This window comes from Asterias rubens, chromosome 7 (genome assembly GCF_902459465.1).
Source record: "Asterias rubens chromosome 7, eAstRub1.3, whole genome shotgun sequence".
NCBI classification, from domain to species: Eukaryota; Metazoa; Echinodermata; class Asteroidea; order Forcipulatida; family Asteriidae; genus Asterias; species Asterias rubens.
In genome coordinates this window covers 6,684,844-6,703,943 of record NC_047068.1, presented here as the reverse complement: position 1 = coordinate 6,703,943, position 19,100 = coordinate 6,684,844, and the positions used below count along the sequence as shown (strand labels likewise).

General features: G+C 39.0%; 1 protein-coding gene across 1 annotated transcript; it reads left to right on the top strand.

Moving 5' to 3' along the window:
• Positions 1-303: 303 nt before the first annotated feature.
• On the top strand, positions 304-15,385 carry LOC117292818 (cyclin-F-like). The gene is made up of 16 exons (XM_033774983.1): positions 304-411; positions 1,516-1,640; positions 2,285-2,391; positions 2,813-2,880; positions 4,047-4,240; positions 4,667-4,720; positions 4,932-5,060; positions 5,444-5,518; positions 6,212-6,363; positions 6,734-6,898; positions 7,478-7,601; positions 8,160-8,340; positions 8,800-8,887; positions 9,209-9,463; positions 11,114-11,307; positions 13,198-15,385. Exons 1-16 carry the CDS (start codon positions 405-407, stop codon positions 13,746-13,748), a joined length of 2,469 nt encoding a protein of 822 aa, XP_033630874.1. The 5' UTR covers positions 304-404; the 3' UTR covers positions 13,749-15,385.
• Positions 15,386-19,100: the final 3,715 nt, after the last annotated feature.

Below are 19,100 nucleotides of genomic sequence, written 5' to 3'. Positions count from 1 at the left end.
CAAACTGCGGGTAACCGCCATGCGGGTTATAAATTTAATTTATGTTATGACAACTTAGTTTTTATTTTGGTTTTCTGTACAATTTGAGTTTCAACTCTCCGTGTATAAAATTATTGGGGTAAGTTTGAGTTCGGATTTGGCGTGGGTTGGGGGGTGGGGGGGGGGGGGTCGAAACAGACGGGACGCGAAAGATGCAAGTTGATGCCACAATCGACCAATCAGCGCCTGAGCGAAGAAACGGATAATAATGTAATGCGGACGCGGGAGGGCGCTTTAACGGTCGCTCAAAATCAGCTGGCAGTTTTCAACGGCAGGCGCATCTTTAGGGACAGGGGGGCTGTAGTTTAGAGCGCCTTTTTACGACTTTACATCCCAAATATTTCTTCAAAATTTATTCCACAAGAATGAAAGGTAAGTAGAAGTAATGTGTCCGAGTTTCAATTAATGTCTTGTTTGGAAACTTGATTTTTAACGTTTTAAGGTTTGGTCAGTGGCCGCGCTAAACTCAACGGTCAGTTTTGCGGTTTATTTTTGTATCGACCACCCACATTGCTGACCTTTCTCCGTATTTTTAGCGCGTTGGCGTATTTTGTTTCAATGAAAGCAGCAATTTACAAACATTCACGAATTTAGTTCCTTAAGTTTAAACATTAAATTCAACAAACATGTTGTTACTCTTTTCGAACATGATTTTAAACTATGTTAAATTTCAGTCCAAAAGTTTTCAAAAATAACTTTGAAATAAAAAATAAAAGTTGGATATCGTATCGGGATGAAAATTAATGTTTTTGATTTTATTATTGAAGTAAAAAGCTCTGTCCTGAAAATTCATGTTTTTGTGGAACCCAACCCAAAAATGTATTATTAATTATCATGATTTTGACTTTGAGTTGATTGAAGAAAAGGTGGGAGCAAAGACGAATAGAGAAAAGACTTGAGTCGAGTCTTAAAAATAAAAGTTTATTGCACAAATTTTAGTTTTGTTTATTGTTATTATTGAACTTTATACACGTTTTTCACACTAGCAGCTAGCTAGTACCTCCATGCTTTGATTGATGATTTTGAATCTATAATTATAAACATGATAAAGCGTGTTTGTACTTTGTAATTTGTTAAAAGTTTGTAATTTGTCAGAGAGTGGAAATTCCAATGGTAAAATGCAATTTTGCAAAAAAATGTGAAAGTACAAAGACTTTAAGGCCGAGTCACACTGCAGCGAGTCAGACAACGATAAAGATCACGATGCAAAGAGAAGGCATTCTGTTGGTTGGTTTGCTCTACGTAGAATATGCACACGCTCATTCAACCAATAGAATGCTTGCTCTTTGTGCCGTGATCATTATCGTTTTTGTTATCTCTGCCTTTAAGGTAGTGCGGTTTAATTGGTCACGAATTGGCATTAATTTTGTTATCCATCTTTTTTTTCTCATCTTCAAAGAATGAGAACAGTTAGACTTCAGTCTTATATTTAAATAACAACTTTTTTCTTTCTTTTCTTGCCTTCATGTGATGCAGGTAACTTAATCCTAATGAACCGGAATCGCCGGCTGAGATCTTACACATTGTGCAGTTTGCCCCAAGAAGTGCTAATCCAACTCTTCAAGTATCTTCCGTTAAAAGACCTGCTTAATATAAAACAAGTATGTGGTGCCAGGGTGTTCCCCCAAGACTAAAGCCCGGTTCATTCTTCCTGCGAATGCTTCCTGCGAAGTGAATTTTCTTAGGTCAAAATTGGAAAGCCGAGGGCATACCAATTGTTGCGTCACCAAACTTTGCTTTACATTTGTTGGAATTATGAACCGTGCTAAGCGTAACAAACAAACCTGCCCTGAAGTTTCTCTTGGTTTTGTTTGCTCTATGTGTCTGTATCATGAATAAAACCAAAACCCAAAACGAGATTTTACCTAACAATTTAAATCAAAGCCTTTAGAGGTAAAGCAAATACCAGAAAAAAAGAACAAAATAGTTGGGTTCTTGTTTTAATGAAATATTTTGGTCCAGTTAAAGTGCTGAGCTACAAGACCTGTGACCATTCATGGTTCTGCGTACCTGAAGCAAAGAATCTAGGCTCACTGAAGCAGCGGGTAGTCCCCGCTTATGTCAGGAACGTTTGCTTTTGCACGTGCTGATTCCACATGACTATGCATTCTAAAGTTTCAGCGTCACAGTCTTGATGATTCAATTTTCTATGATTTACAGTGATTTGTAACACGACTAATGATTTTATCAATATGAACCACAAGGGACTAATGATTTTGTTAAACTTCTTGTTTGATTGACACAGGTGTGCTCGCTAATAAAATGGTTAATCGACAGTAATCCTCGTCTGTGGACAACGGCTACTCTCGTTGATGAGTGGCCAAATGAAATAAACTTTAAACATTTTCAAAGGTAAATAGTCAATGATCGGACTGTGTTTGACTTAGAGTGGTCCTTCTTCGTTTGATTGTTAGGCCATGTCACACAAAACTGGTAACCAGTTCCAGGCAATCTCATTCACATTCCAGTTTTCTCATTATTTTCTTGGTGGGGAAAGTGAAATTGTTTCTCTTTTACATGTACTACACAACAGAGAGGACCAATTTAGGCTTTACGCCCCATCTGGAAGGGGGAGCAATAATAGTTAAGTGTCTTGCTAAAAGGACACAAGTGTCATGACCAGAACCATTACCCACACTCTGCTTAACAGAAACACCAGAGCTTGAGTCCAGTGCTCTTATCCCCTCGGACACGACACGCCACTAAGTTTCCAACTTTAATTAATGAGCAGAAAAGATCATGAAAAACTTTGTTTGTGTTTTCATCTTTACAGGGCAGCTGATTTGGATAATGTGGAGGCGCTGATCAAGTTGGGCATAGCTTGCTTATACAATGAAGGGTGTAAGTATACATGAACTTCATAATTATGTTAGTCTCTTTCATAGAGCTATATATATTGACTAGAGCGCTAACACCCCGTTATACACGCACTAAAGTTTTGAAGCCATGTGGGCGCATCCATGTTTATGTACAAACCAATACAAAAGCTTGAAATTTTGTACGGCAATTGTACGGCTATTTGCATGATCGTGCGTCTGTTCTTTTTTTATGTGCCATCGAAGCAAAAAATGCAGTAAATGTGAACGCACAATCTGCTGATCAGCGCACAAACTGCGAGCGTCATGTGCGTCATGATTAAAAGGCGCGTTTACTTTTTTTAGTACGGCAATCAAGTCGAAGTTACGGTTTTCATAGCGCGGACGTACGCGAGTGGACAGCTGCGTACGTATACGCACACACCGAATGTAAAATAATCGCGACAATGTGTGTTCTCTTAAAATTCCGAATTCACGCAACACACCAAACATGTCTGCGCCCAGGGTGGCTTCAAAACGCAGAGTAAGTTAGCGCTCTAGTCAATATATATAGCTCTATGGTCTCTTTAGAACTCTTCTACTCTTGGTACAACATTTCAGGAAGTTAACTAAACAACAGGAGACTTTCCAATGATAGGTGGCAGCAGACTTACCAGGTAAATTTCCATTGTTTACGTAGTTCTGGACATGCGCATAATTCTGAGACTTACCTGGTAAGTCTTCTGCCCTCTATCGTCCCAGAAAGTCTCCCATTGAAGCTATTCAACTGCACAGGTTTTGTACTTCGTTCTTGAGGCCATGTGATACAAGGCAAGGTGCAGGTAACCAGTTCCAGTATGCATGTCAGTTTTCTCATGATTTCAGTTTGGCAGTGCTGCACTCCATAGAAAAAGTTATTAGGGAGTTACATAAGAAATATATTCTCAAAATAAGATGCTTTTCCTATTTCAATACCACTGTTAGCAGTGATTTACAGAACTAAGAATACACACGGTGCTTTCATTTTGTGAAAGTTATGGCTGTGCTAAGTGCCATTGCGATGAATTGAAAATTATAATGAGAAAGAGAAACTTATTAGAGAGAGAAACATTCTTAAATTGGATAATCACTTTATCTTTCACAGCTTAAACAAATGTCTATCATTCATCAAGACATTAACCTGTGTTTTCCAATTGTGTTTGTCCGCATCAGTGCCAGAGTCATTTGATACGGACACAGAGGCCAAGGGGAAACATGCGGCCAAGTTCCTGTGCCATGCGGAGAGACTCCTCAAAGGGGCTGACCCCTTCCTCTGGGCACTCATCAGACCCCCCTGGAGTAAGAATGGCACCTGCTGCAAGGCCACTGTCTTTAGGCTGTTGAAGGAATTGGGGAGCAACTCTCAGGTAAGCTGGAGGAAGAAATTGCTCGCCAAAGTTGTAAAAGGGAAAACAATGAATTTCAGTTTATAAGTTTTAAGATATAAACTAAGGTCTATCAGCTAACTCAAAATTTTAAATGTTTTATAACTGGGCTGGTACGCAGAGTATTTTGGGACATCATGACATCATTTTGGAGGAAGAAAGTTGCTTGCAAAACTTGTAAAGGGAAAACACTGAACTTCAGTTGATAATTTTCAAGATATAAACTGAGGTGTATCAGCTAATTAAAAACTGGGCATGTACGCAGAGTATTTGGGGGACTTCATTGCATACTAGATTGACGTTTTAGTATGTGTTTATTTATTTTGAAATTTAAGATTCCATCGTAACAGTTACCAGCCATTTCGAATTACAATGAATAAAAATGCAACTTTTATCTCATGTCGACAGGAATGTGACCAAACAGTGCTGTACTCTATCGCCAGAATAAGCATCATCCTTCAGGTATTTCTCCTCTTTGAAATTATTTTATTACTAATTTTTTTTAACTACCCAAGTAAGATGGTATCGTTATTGATCAAAAGTCAAAACTCAAACGGTTTTGTGTCGCCTGCTTTTGAGAGACTTGTTGAAATGTGTATGAGGCTCCCCTCCCTGCAGTTCTATCTTGTCGTCATTTAATTTTTTTTTCTGCGACTGAATTGTCAACTTCTAGGATGACGACGAGAGCATTGACTCGGATTTCCTGACAGAGGATACCAAGATGTGGCTGACGAAGGCAGCCGAGGTCGGCTCACACAAAGCCGCCCTACAACTGTGGCAATACAACGCAAGAAACTGTAAGGTAAGTAACAGACCCTTAAAATGGAACTTGTACCTATAGTTTTTGGATCGGTCGCTTGTTTTGATCCTATATAAATGTAGATGTAACCTGTGCAAATTTCATTTCAAATGATCGTGTTTTTGAGACTTTATTGAAAACCGGGAATGGTTATAGTCTATAATAATAATATAATAATAATAATAAGACTTGTAATGCGCACGTATCCACCCTGCTGGGTGTTCAAGGTGCAGAACGGTAGAGAAAAGAGATACGGTAGGCTATACACTTTTTTAACAAATATACACTTTTTTAAACAAATCAAACTTGAGTAAAGTTATCTTGTCTTCCATTAATAATCTTCAGCTCTAGCTATAATCGACTCGATTGATAACTTATCTTCACAGGATGCCGCTTCCAAGCTTGAAAGAATACGACAACTCAGGGAGATGGTGCAACCGCATGGATCCAAAGTATCCAAGGTGAGGGGCCAGTCGCTTTTTGACTTGATAGGTCATTTGACAGCGTGCATTCTGCAACATTATAGTATACGTTTATACTGGCAGATTTTAGCAATTGTTCAATACTACAGTGGAAAGGAATATATTGAAACTGCCATTTCTCCCTAATTCTGCAGAAAGTTTCCTGAAAATAAACCAATATTTCCATGTTCTGGTGAACAAATTTGAAATCCTCCTGCTTATGGAAACTTATTCTCCATCATGTTGAATGTACTTCTAAGTGTTTCCCTCGTTGTTATACAAAAACTACCTGATTGCAATATACAAATATTGGCAGCTCTTTTTAGCTCCACTCCAACTCATTTAGAGATTTCATTACATGGTGTTATCGCAAAAGCTTTGCTATATCAAATTTCCACCTAGCAAAGTATTATTGCAAAGTTTCAAATCCTTCTCGGCTCTTTGAATGTTCAGACACTTGTTTCTATCAGAAAACCTCATCTCTTCCGATTGACAATTTCTTACGGATTGAATTGTACAATGAGGTCGCTCTGGGGAAGTTTGGTGGTTCATAAATATGTTGTAATGTAATCCTTAATATTTTCCTGATCGTTGTACAAAATTTCCCTGATTACAAGTCGCAAATGTTGAATGGTCGACACCTGTTTCTATCACAAAAACCTCATCTCTTCCAATGGATAATTTCTCTTACAGATGGAGTTGTACAATGCATACGCTCTGGGCAAGTTTGGTGGTCTGCTCCCCCACCAGGCTGCTGAAGCTACCAGGGCGTACATCCGAGACTCCATACCGAGGAACTCGCAGAAACTCTTCAATGTGCAGTCAAAACTCAACAGTGCAATGAGGTAAGGTGTTATAACTCTCAGAGAATGACCCAAACTGTTGGTGGCCTTGACAAGATTTTGATGAAGTATCTTGCTCACCATAACTGGTCGGCGGGGGATTTTAACAGCTTGTGCTAAAGGTCTCTTAGACTAGTATCTGGTGTACTGTGTGCAACTAAGCCTCTACACCAAATGTTGCTCTGTAGCTAGAGCTCTAGTATGGCACTCCAGTGGTCAAGGGTTCGAATCCTGCAAAAAAATGTCCCCTTTGAAGTGACGAGTGTACAGGCATCATATAGTCTAATTGTACAGCTGTTGAAATGTAATCAAAGTGTATAGACAATGCAGAGGCGTGATTTATAAGATTTTGATTCTGATTCTAATCTGACAGATACATCTTAGTAGACTGGCTTGTGGAGGTGGCCGGGATGAAAGGCTACTCCTCGCACACGCTACACATGGTGATCAACTGCATCGACCGGTACCTCATGCACCAACCGGTATCCAGAGGCAATCTACAGCTGGTTGGTATCACTGCCATGGTCCTGTGCTCAAGGTATGTGAGAGCTGTCACACCCAGGACCCAATTTTATAAAGCCTGTTATGTACAAAAACTCGCTTAACGCAAAAAAAATCTTTCTTAACAGGAACAGGTCACCAGTTAAAAGTCCATAAAGTTTACATTGCTGCAACTGGTGCAACACTCATTTTTTGCTTAGCAAAGAAATTTGCCAAGTTTCTGCTTAACATTTTTTTGCACAATCTGCTCAACCCAGCATGCCTAATGGCAGCAACTTGTTTACATTTTGTGATGGGATTTTCCATTGATTGGGACACGTGTCACTTTTGTCTCTGCAGTTGTGAATGTGGTTTAGAGGAAGAGAATGGAAATGTTGATTGTGAAAAAAATGTATATGTGAAATACTTCACAAATTGTATCAAATGCTACTCAAAAATCATCAGTTGTCGTACAACAATAGCAATTAGTGTGCATAAACACAATGGACACAACCAGTCCCTAAAGTTACCATAACAACGAGCTGTGCCGAATCATTTTTGTCAGACATTTAACCATTTCCCACTGATGTGAAAACCCAGCTTACATATCCCTGATGATGTATTCTTTGTAATGCAGAATGTTGGAGCCGGACATCGTTACTATCAGAGAGGCAGCGTGGTTGACTGATGGAACTTACAAGTATGAAAAGGTCGTAAGGATGATGGGTGACATCTTAGCAACCCTCCATGGGAAGATTGATGTGAGTAAAATGACCTCCTTCAATTTTGTTTCGCCCCAAAACATTTTATTCTAAGGATTAGTGTCCATTCAGGATTGCTGTATAGTTTAAAAATAATAAATCTTACTCCAAGTGAAGATGGTTTACAACTTTGAATGAATTTCCGTGGACCTTTTAATGGAGAAAATAGAATTAGCTGTTGCAAACAACTTACTAACCAAATGGACCGATGGTATAAATGCAAAAAATAGACCTTTTAATAAATAGAATTAGTTGTTGCAAACAACTTACTAACCAAATGGACCGATGGTATAAATGCAAAAAATAGAATTAGCTGTTGCAAACAACTTACTAACCAAATGGACCGATGGTATAAATGCAAAAAATAGACCTTTTAATAAATAGAATTAGCTGTTGCAAACAACTTACTAACCAAATGGACCGATGGTATAAATGCAAAAAATAGACCTTTTAATAGTTTAAACTCTGGACAGGTAAATTAATGTGCTAAAGAGATTCATTATTTGAGACATAGTACAGACATTTACTATCAGTGACTATTTTTGTTTGTTCTTTTAGATGCCGTCCATGTGGGAATACCTGATCCTCTACTTCCAGTTAGCCGACGCAGAACGTCAACTGAAGTATCTTGCATTGTACATCAGCGAGCTCACATTACTCCATGTTGACTTCGGCCGGTACTCGTTAGCGCATCAAGCGGCCAGCGTCTTCTACCTAGCCAGAATCAACTCAGGCTGTGGTAAGTTAGGATGAGAGACAAAGCGGACTGAAGACTATGATGTTATTCAGAGATCTCAAGATGTGGGTTTTGCAAGGATGGTCCGCCTTCTAAAGGCCACCCTGCAATTGAATTAATTGGCTGCCTTTTCAAAGTAATTGACCGCCCTGCCCAAAAATAGACAATTCATGGACGAAAGCAATGTCGAACCCAGCGCGTAACACTCTGAACACTGGTTGTAAGTTCTGTTCCATGCATACTTTTTTTCTGCCAGGCACTCACTCAAACAAGTAGCCATATTGCCAAGTTCACTGACCACTGAACTGCTTCATGTTAGCGGGGACTTCCTTGAAACTCCCTTGCAGTCATCATAGACGACAGTGCTCGGAGTGACGACTGATGATGATAGCATACCAACTTGTGCCCATCCGATGATGTCATATTATTATTATTATTTATTTTCTTGATTCAACCATTTAGATACACCATGGCCGCCCAAGTTAGTTGAATACACCGGCTTCAAAGCCACGGATCTTGTCCAATGCACTCTGCACATCCACAAGAAATGGTACGTGAACATCATTTTTTGTTGCATTAGCTTCTTTGTTAAACCTCGTCATTTACAAGCCTTGCTTGGAAGTATGAAATGCAAAGATAAACTCGGGGACCTGTTGTTGTTAAACCCTGAAATTTGGAACCCGATATAATTTTGATGCGAAACTTTAATTTTGTCTTTCTGTCGAAGCAGTGTCAATGTTTTTTAATTTTATCTTGGAAGCATTGAATGCAAAGGAACGACACCTGCCCTCTTCTCTCTTTAAAAATTCTCTGATATTTAATTTCACGCCTGATTGTCAATCTGAAACTGACTCTTTCTTCAATTATTCAGTTTCAATGACGAGCCTCTCTCGGACCATCGCGACGTGAAACTGACAGCCGTCCAGCAACGATACGCCGAGGAAGAATACCTTGAAGTCAGCAAAAAGGAAATATTAGATCACGTGGCTCTACGCGCTCAGCTGTACGCCGAGGACGATAACATGACCGTAGATGAGGAGAGCTGCTCGTTGCCTGGTACCCCGACTCCTTGCGGTAGAGTTGAACCATTCCTCATGTCACCGTCTAGGAGCTCCAGGTCAAATAGGTGAGAGGTCATAGGATACAGGTCATGGACACAGGTCATTGACATAGGTCACAGGTCATAGGTTATTTAACTTAGTTCTCTTTGTTCTCAGTGGGACAAAAATATATTTAACCACCAAACCTCCTCTAAAGCCAGTGATTTTGCTATATCTCTGCCCTCCTTTTTATCCGCGTTAAAAGTGGAAAAGTGAGAAGTTTCGTTTCTTTAAATCTTCCTTTCACACCATGCTGGCACTAGCCAATCTCTCTGATACAAACTTTGGTTTGATGTCTATGATTATGAATTTCACAAAATGATAAAACTGTGATTCAGTAACTAGACTTATTCTAGTTATAATACTTATTCTAGTCATTGTGAAATCAGTGTTTAACTTGGTAGGATTCAAACCCACACCCTTGTGATTGAAAGTTTGGCAGTCTAACCACTGGACCACAGTTAGCTTGGTAGGATTCAAACCCATAACCTTGTGATTGCAAGTCCTGCAGTCTAACCACTGGACCACAGTTAGCTTGGTAGGATTCAAACCCACAACAATGTGATTGCAAGTCACTGCAGTCTAACCACTGGACCACAGTTAGCTTGGTAGGATTCAAACCCACAACCTTGTGATTGCAAGTCACTGCAGTCTAACCACTGGACCACAGTTAGCTTGGTAGGATTCAAACCCATAACCTTGTGATTGCAAGTCCTGCAGTCTAACCACTGGACCACAGTTAGCTTGGTAGGATTCAAACCCATAACCTTGTGATTGCAAGTCACTGCAGTCTAACCACTGGACCACAGTTAGCTTGGTAGGATTCAAACCCATAACCTTGTGATTGCAAGTCACTGCAGTCTAACCACTGGACCACAGTTAGCTTGGTAGGATTCGAACCCATAACCTTGTGATTGCAAGTCACTGCAGTCTAACCACTGGACCACAGTTAGCTTGGTAGGATTCAAACCCATAACCTTGTGATTGCAAGTCACTGCAGTCTAACCACTGGACCACAGTTAGCTTGGTAGGATTCGAACCCATAACCTTGTGATTGCAAGTCACTGCAGTCTAACCACTGGACCACAGTTAGCTTGGTAGGATTCAAACCCATAACCTTGTGATTGCAAGTCACTGCAGTCTAACCACTGGACCACAGTTAGCTTGGTAGGATTCAAACCCATAACCTTGTGATTGCAAGTCACTGCAGTCTAACCACTGGACCACAGTTAGCTTTGTAGGATTCAAACCCACAACCTTGTGATTGCAAGTCACTGCAGTCTAACCACTGGACCACAGTTAGCTTGGTAGGATTCAAACCCATAACCTTGTGATTGCAAGTCCTGCAGTCTAACCACTGGACCACAGTTAGCTTGGTAGGATTCAAACCCACAACCTTGTGATTGCAAGTCACTGCAGTCTAACCACTGGACCACAGTTAGCTTGGTAGGATTCAAACCCACAACCTTGTGATTGCAAGTTCTGCAGTCTAACCACTGGACCACAGTTAGCTTGGTAGGATTCAAACCCACAACCTTGTGATTGAAAGTCCGGAAGTATAACAACTGGATCACGGTGACAGAAGTTGGGACACAGTTTCCTTCTAGAAAGATTCCATTATAACCATTCCAATTGTTTGATTTTAGAAAAACAATTTATTTTCTCTGAATCCTCAGACTTTCACAAGCATCCAAAGATGACCGGGGAGATCTCGTCACCACGCCGACCGGGGAACTCTCCACGGATAACCTGGAGCGGAACAGCCACGAGCCAAAAAACGAAAGCTTCATGTCCCTGGAGTCGGGGTACGACGGCGACATGGAGAGCGACGCAGAGGGTGATTCAGTAACGGACACGGTTCATAGTGAAGGTACGTTCTGACCATTACAGATATAGTCAGGTGTTGATAGCCTTATCTTATTCAGGATATCTGAGTTAACTGGAAACTCAAGAACAGGTCGTAAAAATATATTACAATGTTAAATATTTTGACTTTTATGTAAATGGCATATCAAAGAGGGTTATATCTTTGCCTGATACATGGCCGAGGGACTTCCTCCCAAATAAACAACTGTTTTCCTATTGTACAGAAGTACCCCTCATAAATTCCTCAAAAGACTTCCTGAGAATCCCAGAATACTTTGAAGACACAATAGGAGGGGGGGGGGGGGGGTTGAGGGGTTACTCCATGCCACATATCAAGCTCAGGGTGTCCTAATTGGAAACAAAGTAGTACAAACACAAAAACAAACCCTGTAAAAATTATCACTGCTTCTGCTAAAGCATCTCTTCTTTCTGCAAATTGCTCATATCTTGCAGCTTAACACTAAAAAAATTCTTTTTTTTCCCCAAAATCAGAGAGGTTTGCTGCTCAAATTTCTGCCACTTCACAACAAATCTGCTGAAAAGATACTGCTGTAGTGCACATGGAAAGCAAATCATGTTCACAAGCTGCAGTGCAGGCCGCGAACTTCGTGTTCAAAAGGGCCTGGCAATAATTGCCGTGTTTTTTCCATAATTAGAAGGGCATCGCAGCATTTTCGTAAATGTCAAAATGGCACCACCGCATTTTTTGTAGAATTTGAGGGTCATCATGGCAAAAACTAAAAATTACAAACAAATTTCTCAGGTTAAATTTTTTTTTTACAGAATCGCGCAAGTGATAAACACCAATGCGTCTTTAGCACAGCAAATTTGACTTTGCTAAAACACCCTGCAAAAACTTCTCCAAAACCACTAGACAAAACAAAATAAGGAAGAAACCAATCTTACGTTATTCAGTAAAAATAATCTTTGTATCGATCCAAGTTATCGTAATCTGCGTCATTTTGGTAAAATAAAGCCTACACGTTGTGTCGTTTTCGTAAACAAGCTAAACATAACCGAGGCACTGTGCTTCGCAGACCATGCTGTCGGCGGCTATTGCGTGCGTACCAACAAAGACAATGCTGTTGTACGGTTTATGCGTGCACACCAGCAATGGTGGTCATTGCAATTCGGGGGGAAAACCAATTTTCCCAAGCATGCACAGACACGTGCAGTCTTTGGTCACGGCTTTATCGCGTGATGCACTGTGATATTTCACCAATAGAGGGCGTTTATTATCATTCTATTGCATGGTTCTGAAAAGCCTTCTAGCATTCAATGTTTCTTGCCTTTATTGTAGAATGCAAAGTAAAAAGACTACGAGCCTTTATTATTGGAAACTATGTGACTGCTGCGTGCGTTGTATAAATTGTGATCGTGGAGTTGTAGGCCTAGGTCTGTGTTTTGCGGGACTTTCTAGTGATTTTTTTAAAAGATTATCTCAACCATAAAAGTGTAAACATACAAGCGGACATTTAGTATGCATCTACCAATTTTACAAAAAGGCCACCGACGGCAGTTGGATAAAAAAGGGCATTGCCGTGAATTGTTGTTATTTTCAAGGGCATCGCGGCAATGGCACAGGGCACCGACGGCAATTACCGTCGGTGCCAGTCGGGCCTGGCAGTGATGCTGAGACTTAAAAGTGTGAACAAAGAATCATATTTTTTTTTTCCCAGCAAATTTTGACACCCTCTTACAAAATCCTGGCTACAATTTCGGAGGACAGCCTTCATTCCATCCGTAAAGTCACATTCCAGTCATTCTGTTACAAAGTTTGAACTTTCTAATTGACATGTTCAAATGATCGACAAAGCCGTTTTAGTTTGTACACTAGGGAACCAATTATTACCAGCAAATTTTGACACAGCTTGTGGTTGTATTTTTTGTGCAGATTCTCTGTGGATGATACCAGCATTCAATGCCCGCTTGCCTAAAGCTACCCCCTCTTATCACACGTGGATGTCATCGGCCTCATCATCCACCACTGCTTTTGCTGCTGCCACTACCTCTACCTCATCTCATCACGCTGCTCATCTACCTCAAACTCGACCCACCTCCTCCGCCCGTTTCACCCCCGTCACAACGAACAGTGCAATCCCAATTTACCAATCATCCACCGAGGAACAGGACACAAGATGCAGCAACCGAGACTCTCTGGATGTTGCCGTGCCAGCCATTGCCATGGAAACCCAAAACAAAACAATCGCCACTGATAACGATCCGATCATCACCCTGCAGGTTAAAAGAGACATTTCTCAAGTCCCGTTTGCCGGGCAGAGCTTCAAGTTTGACTCGAGTGGAAAGCTGAAGATGCGGTCACCGCGACGACCACTGAAGAGATTGGAGAACAGCCCGAGGAGGCGGGATTCCAAACGGCAATACACCGGGAAGACCGGAACGAGAGAGCAGACGACACGAGAGAATGCTCATACACTAACATGATTGGATTAACAGGTCATAGGTCACTGTGGTGAAAGAGACACGGGAGATGGTGATGGCAGTGCTGCAAAGGGCATTGTTAAATGTAAAGGAGATATTTGTGGGATGGGAAGTTAGTTTGCTACAGAAGGGACATTCAGGAACACTGGATCATCGCTAGATGGAGTAAGTAGACCAGATTGAGTCTATTTATTATAAATAAATCACTCTTCAGCAATATTTTGTATTTATCAGGTATTCGTCTCATTTTGTCCCATCTGGCATTATTAAAAAAAAAATTCAATTCAATGCTTGATTTATTTATTGCAGGTGAATTAATTAATTTTTTTAATGATTGTCAGGAAAAATATGACCCCATACTTAATCAGATTCACAAGATGTGCCTGTGCTAAGGCCACATCTTGTCTGTGTTCTCTGATCACTTTTGTTTTTCCAAACCGTGCATGTATTCAAGACGTTTACATTTGATTCATTCCAGTTATTATTAATTGGTTTAGGAATGGGGGGGGGGGTACTTTTGAAAGTTGGACAGAGAGGTATGAGGTAAATGGTTCCAAATAATTATATTTTTAATTTACCCCACCATCATACTTGCTTACATTCCTTAACCTTGTCAACTCCTTCTATGTTTTCATTGTTTTCTGGGAATCTCAGGAATCTTTAGAGAATTTTGAGGTGGGGGGGGGGGGGGAGTGTGTTCACGTATGGGAACATTTGTTGGAAGGGGGAGGGGTGCTCACCCTCCGCTATGCCAGGCATGATAGGGGTATTCGTATACACAGTTCAAACTCCTTGTTTTAGTATATAAACATTGACAAAGTACTGAACGGTATGTTTATATTTTAGTGTACAAATACATTCCACTCTATTTGTAGTTATTTTTATATTTCAAAGTCAGTTTGTAAGTTACAAACTGACTGTTCCTGAGATTAAGATCAGAAATGATGGGATTTTGGACTCTGTTTACAAGTTTACGGAAAAGAAGAAATGCCAGAATGTAAACATTAATGCGTTGAAACTATCCTCTTTGTAAATTTCATTGGCTTTCATTTTGGTGGCGTTTATTTTTTCTTGTTCAAGAAACTATGCAAAGAATGAAATAAATAAAAGTGTAATTTTTTTTTTAAACTTTAGTTTTATATAAATAGAGGAACAGCTGAGAAGAGAAAATGGGCAGCCAACGTTCAAGAACAGTACATTCTCTGTCTTTCAGGTTAATCAGGGCTATATAAATGTACATTTTTTGTTTTGTGTACTGTTATAATAATTTTCTACTCTGTTGTCTGATGTGTACTGCATCAGGCTGGGTACTTAATTTGTCTTTGTGCTCCTAGTCATTGCCTTGGTGCCCTACAACATTTCCAGTAGAAATTCACATTATCCTCATATCGCAAAGGCAACTACCTTGCCATTACAAAAGCCTGCTACAATAATTCCATACGTGTACTTCAATTAATGTAGAAAATCAGTCAAAGTTTGAAAATGTTCTATAAAAGTAAACCATACAGTAACCCTTTGGGTGACTGCCCTATGTTCAGACAAACCCCTATGATCTAATAACCAGAGGTCGATTTCACAAAGAGTGAGAACTACTAGTCCTAGGAGATATTAAAATTAAAAACGTATGGCATTGGCTAGTCCTAAGTTAGGCCGAGTACCTCGTCCTAACTCGAGATAAGACTAGACTTAACTCTACATGTATGTGAAATTTACCCAAGAGCTTGTGATTTAGGAATATGAAAACAAATATGTCAGTTGTAAGAACATATGTGATGTTACCCTCACTTTTTCTAACAAAATTCAAAATGTTGTTTATCCCAGGGATCAAATATCTCACATGTTCTACTCATTTTAAGAAAACAGTTTGTACACTTGTTTTTCACATACTTTTATAGCAAAGAATTCAAAGTAGAATTTAGCCAAAAATAACTCATATTTTATTCATTAGTGTAACCTTGCAAGGGAAGTGCATTTTTTTGTAGTTTTAAAATCTTCATTAAGTTCTCTGTGTTTTCAATTCGTAAGAGATAGTATAGAAAACAGGACATGACTTGTTGCAAATCCCACAGGAGGGAGGAGTTTTATTGACGTTTTGTTTTCTTGTTTATTTTTGTTCTTTTGGTTTCCCTGTATGATTTGTTATAATAACAGAACACTGCCCAGTGGAAGAAAAGAAAACTTGTCTCGTCTTCTTTTTTTAAAAGGATTTCTGTGTAGGTTTTCCCCCTCAGTTATTCAACCATACACTGCTCCATTTTTGTTTTTAGTAAGAAAGGTGTGTTAAAGACACTGGACACTATTGGTAATTGTCAAAGACCAGTCTTCTCACTTGCTGTATATCAACATACACATCAAATTTGAGCCCAATCGGTCATCGAAGTTGCGAGATAATAATGAAAGAAAAAACACCCTTGTCACATGAAGCTGTGTGCTTTCAGATCTCAAATACTAATTGTGAGGTCTCGAAATCAAACACGTGGAAAATTACTTCTTTCTCAAAAAACTTTGTCACTTCAGAGGGAGCCGTTTATCACAATGTTTTATACTATCAACAACTCCCCATTACTCATTACCAAGTAAGGTTTTATGCTAATAATTATTATAAACACTAATTGGTAATTACTTAAAAAATTGTTAGTATAGAAACTTACTTGGTAACGAGCAATGGAGAGCTGTTGATAGTACAAATTATTGGAAGAAACGCAGAGTCCCTCTGAATTAATGTTGTTTTTGAGAAAGAAGTAATTTCTCACTAAAATATTTCAATTGATTCAAGACCTCAAACGTGAGGTCTAGAAATCAAGCATCTGAAAGCACACAACTTCGTGTGACAAGGATGTTTTTTCTTCCATTATTATCGCGCAGCTATGATGACCAGACGAGTTCAAATTTTCACAGGTTTGTTATTTTGTGCACATGTTGAGATACACAAAGTGAGAAGACTGGTCTATGACAATTACCAAAGGTGTCCAGTTTCTTCAAATGTTATAAATTTACCATCATCCTCCATGTGTGTATTGCTGGTGTGCAGTACGATTCTGTTTTGATGAACTTCCTCCTTAACGGCACTTGACACATTTGGTAATTTTCAAAGACCAGTCTTCTCACTTTGTGTATCTCAACATCATCTGCATACAATAACAAACCTGGGAAAATTTGGCTCGTTTGGACATTGAATTTGCAAGAGAATAATGAAAGAAAAAACACCCTTGTTGCATTACTTTGAGTGCTTTCAGATGCATAATAAAGGGCCTCGGCTGAAGTCTTTTATTATTCAAGTGAGAAATTACCTTTCTCAAAAACTACGTTACTTCAGAGGGAGTAATTTCTCACAATGTTTGATACTATCAGCAGCTCTCGATGTTGCTCATTACCAAGTAAGTTTTTATGCTAATAATTATTTTGAGTAAATACCAGTAGTGTCCAGGGCCTTTGAAAAGATTTAAAGGCACTGAAGTTGGATACGTGCCAGTAGGCTTGGTTGAGTTTCCCATTGTGTGAAGATCAAGGTAAGAGGTCAGGCACAATTATGCAAATGATCAACTGGAAATCATGTTACTTTATACATAGAGGATGTTGACACACAATACAACATGAAAAGTGAAGCTACAAAATACTAAAGCCTAATGCAGATTGAACACAGAAGCAAAAGTGAAATAACTGGGAACTGCAATATCAAAATGATTCAACACCGATATCTTTTCAGCCATGTTTTTTGTTGTAGAAAAAAAAACTAAGTTAAATTTTGGCAAAAACCTCATAAGCAGAGAATGAATGTAAGCGCTGAACTACACACTGTTGCTTACCAGAATAAGGCTACCAACCAAAACACCATGTACTATTTGGTACCCTGCATATTTAAGCTTAGCAGAATATCATAAATACCTTCTCCCTTAAGCAGCTTTTCGAAAATTGGCCCGAAACCATTTAAGGTTCTTGTAAAACTTAAAAGAACAACACCAACGAAACGAAAAGACAGCCACTTAATAATAATGTTCACAAAAAAAAATTTGTTGCATGTTCACACAAGTTTTATTTATTAGGAAATTGTGAAAAAATATAACATAAATAGAACTTTCTCGTACATGTAAATGGAAGTATTTCATAATGCTATATTAATCACAAAGTAAGCTTTATGAGTCAAAATTACCAAGAATAGTTTTCAACTTCCACAACCCTGAACTTTTCTGTAAATAGTAAATTCAAACTTGTACATTTACAACCAGGTTTAAAAAAAAAAAATTAATCAGAGAGATATTTTCTAGTTCGTAAATCAATTTGCACATTTTACCACACAAATTGAATGTGTTTTCCTATAAAGAAAAGCCCAACATTTCCTTCAAAAAATAAAACAATTCTGTAATTAAGTAATAAAAATGGTCACTGTTACACAACAAAGTTATTTTGTACAGGCATTGAAAGGTGGTCTTTACTCATGGTCATTACTCGTACTAATAAACATATTTTTCATGATTAATTGTCATCTCCATAGAAAGTAACATGTTTTCAGTTATGCTTGGAATAGTCGCAAAGCTTATTCAAATGACATTCCTAACCCTGTCCGTAGGCATGACGAGACATTTCCACAATTCAGTTTAATTTATCTTGCCTATTCAAGTCCTACACAGTGCAAATACCTTTTGTACAAAAATATATGTTATTTGTGTGTATAGTGAATATGCAGGTAACCAAATTTACTACATCAATTTACTTTATTGTCATCTCCTCCAAAAGGACTTCTAATGTACTCATCAGAGAGACAGCTAAATTTATTTTTGGTATGCACTTTCCTGCTGGGTCCATGGGTTCTTTCACTATAGTTGGAATTTGATTCACTCAATAAGCTTTCACTTAAACAAAAGTTAGAAATTAAATATTATATAAGAATACCAAATAGACACAAAAGGTAAATAATTGTTAAGCACAGTAGAAATTCAAGATGAACATAATAGATTTGTATTATTACTACTGTATTCCTGTTCATCGGGTCATGCTGTCCTGAAACCATCTCAACTCCTTAGGAGTATGCAGCACCGGCAGCCCCAAAAGGCGCACAGGTTGCTATAAATCATTCACATCAACAATCTCTACCCTCACAGCTACCCATTTAGAATGATGAGAAGCAACTATAGACATTTCTATTGCAATGTCCATGCCCAAGCTTTTGCCAACCAAAGTTGGGAAAATTTTGGGAAGCCATAAATGCAAAGCAAAAACAGACAGTAACTTTGTTACACAAGTTGAATAGAAAGGTCTATAGTCGAGTGTATTTCCCCAAGAACACAAGTGCCACTACCGGGTATTAAACAAATGGACCCTTTTCATGAAATGCTCATTACATTCACGCATGCGAAC

Coding starts and splice junctions, on each gene's coding strand:
- LOC117292818 (XM_033774983.1), top strand. Junction 1,641..2,284: donor ACCTGCTTAATATAAAACAA/GTATGTGGTGCC, acceptor TGATTGACACAG/GTGTGCTCGCTAATAAAATG. Junction 5,061..5,443: donor ACAACGCAAGAAACTGTAAG/GTAAGTAACAGA, acceptor TTATCTTCACAG/GATGCCGCTTCCAAGCTTGA.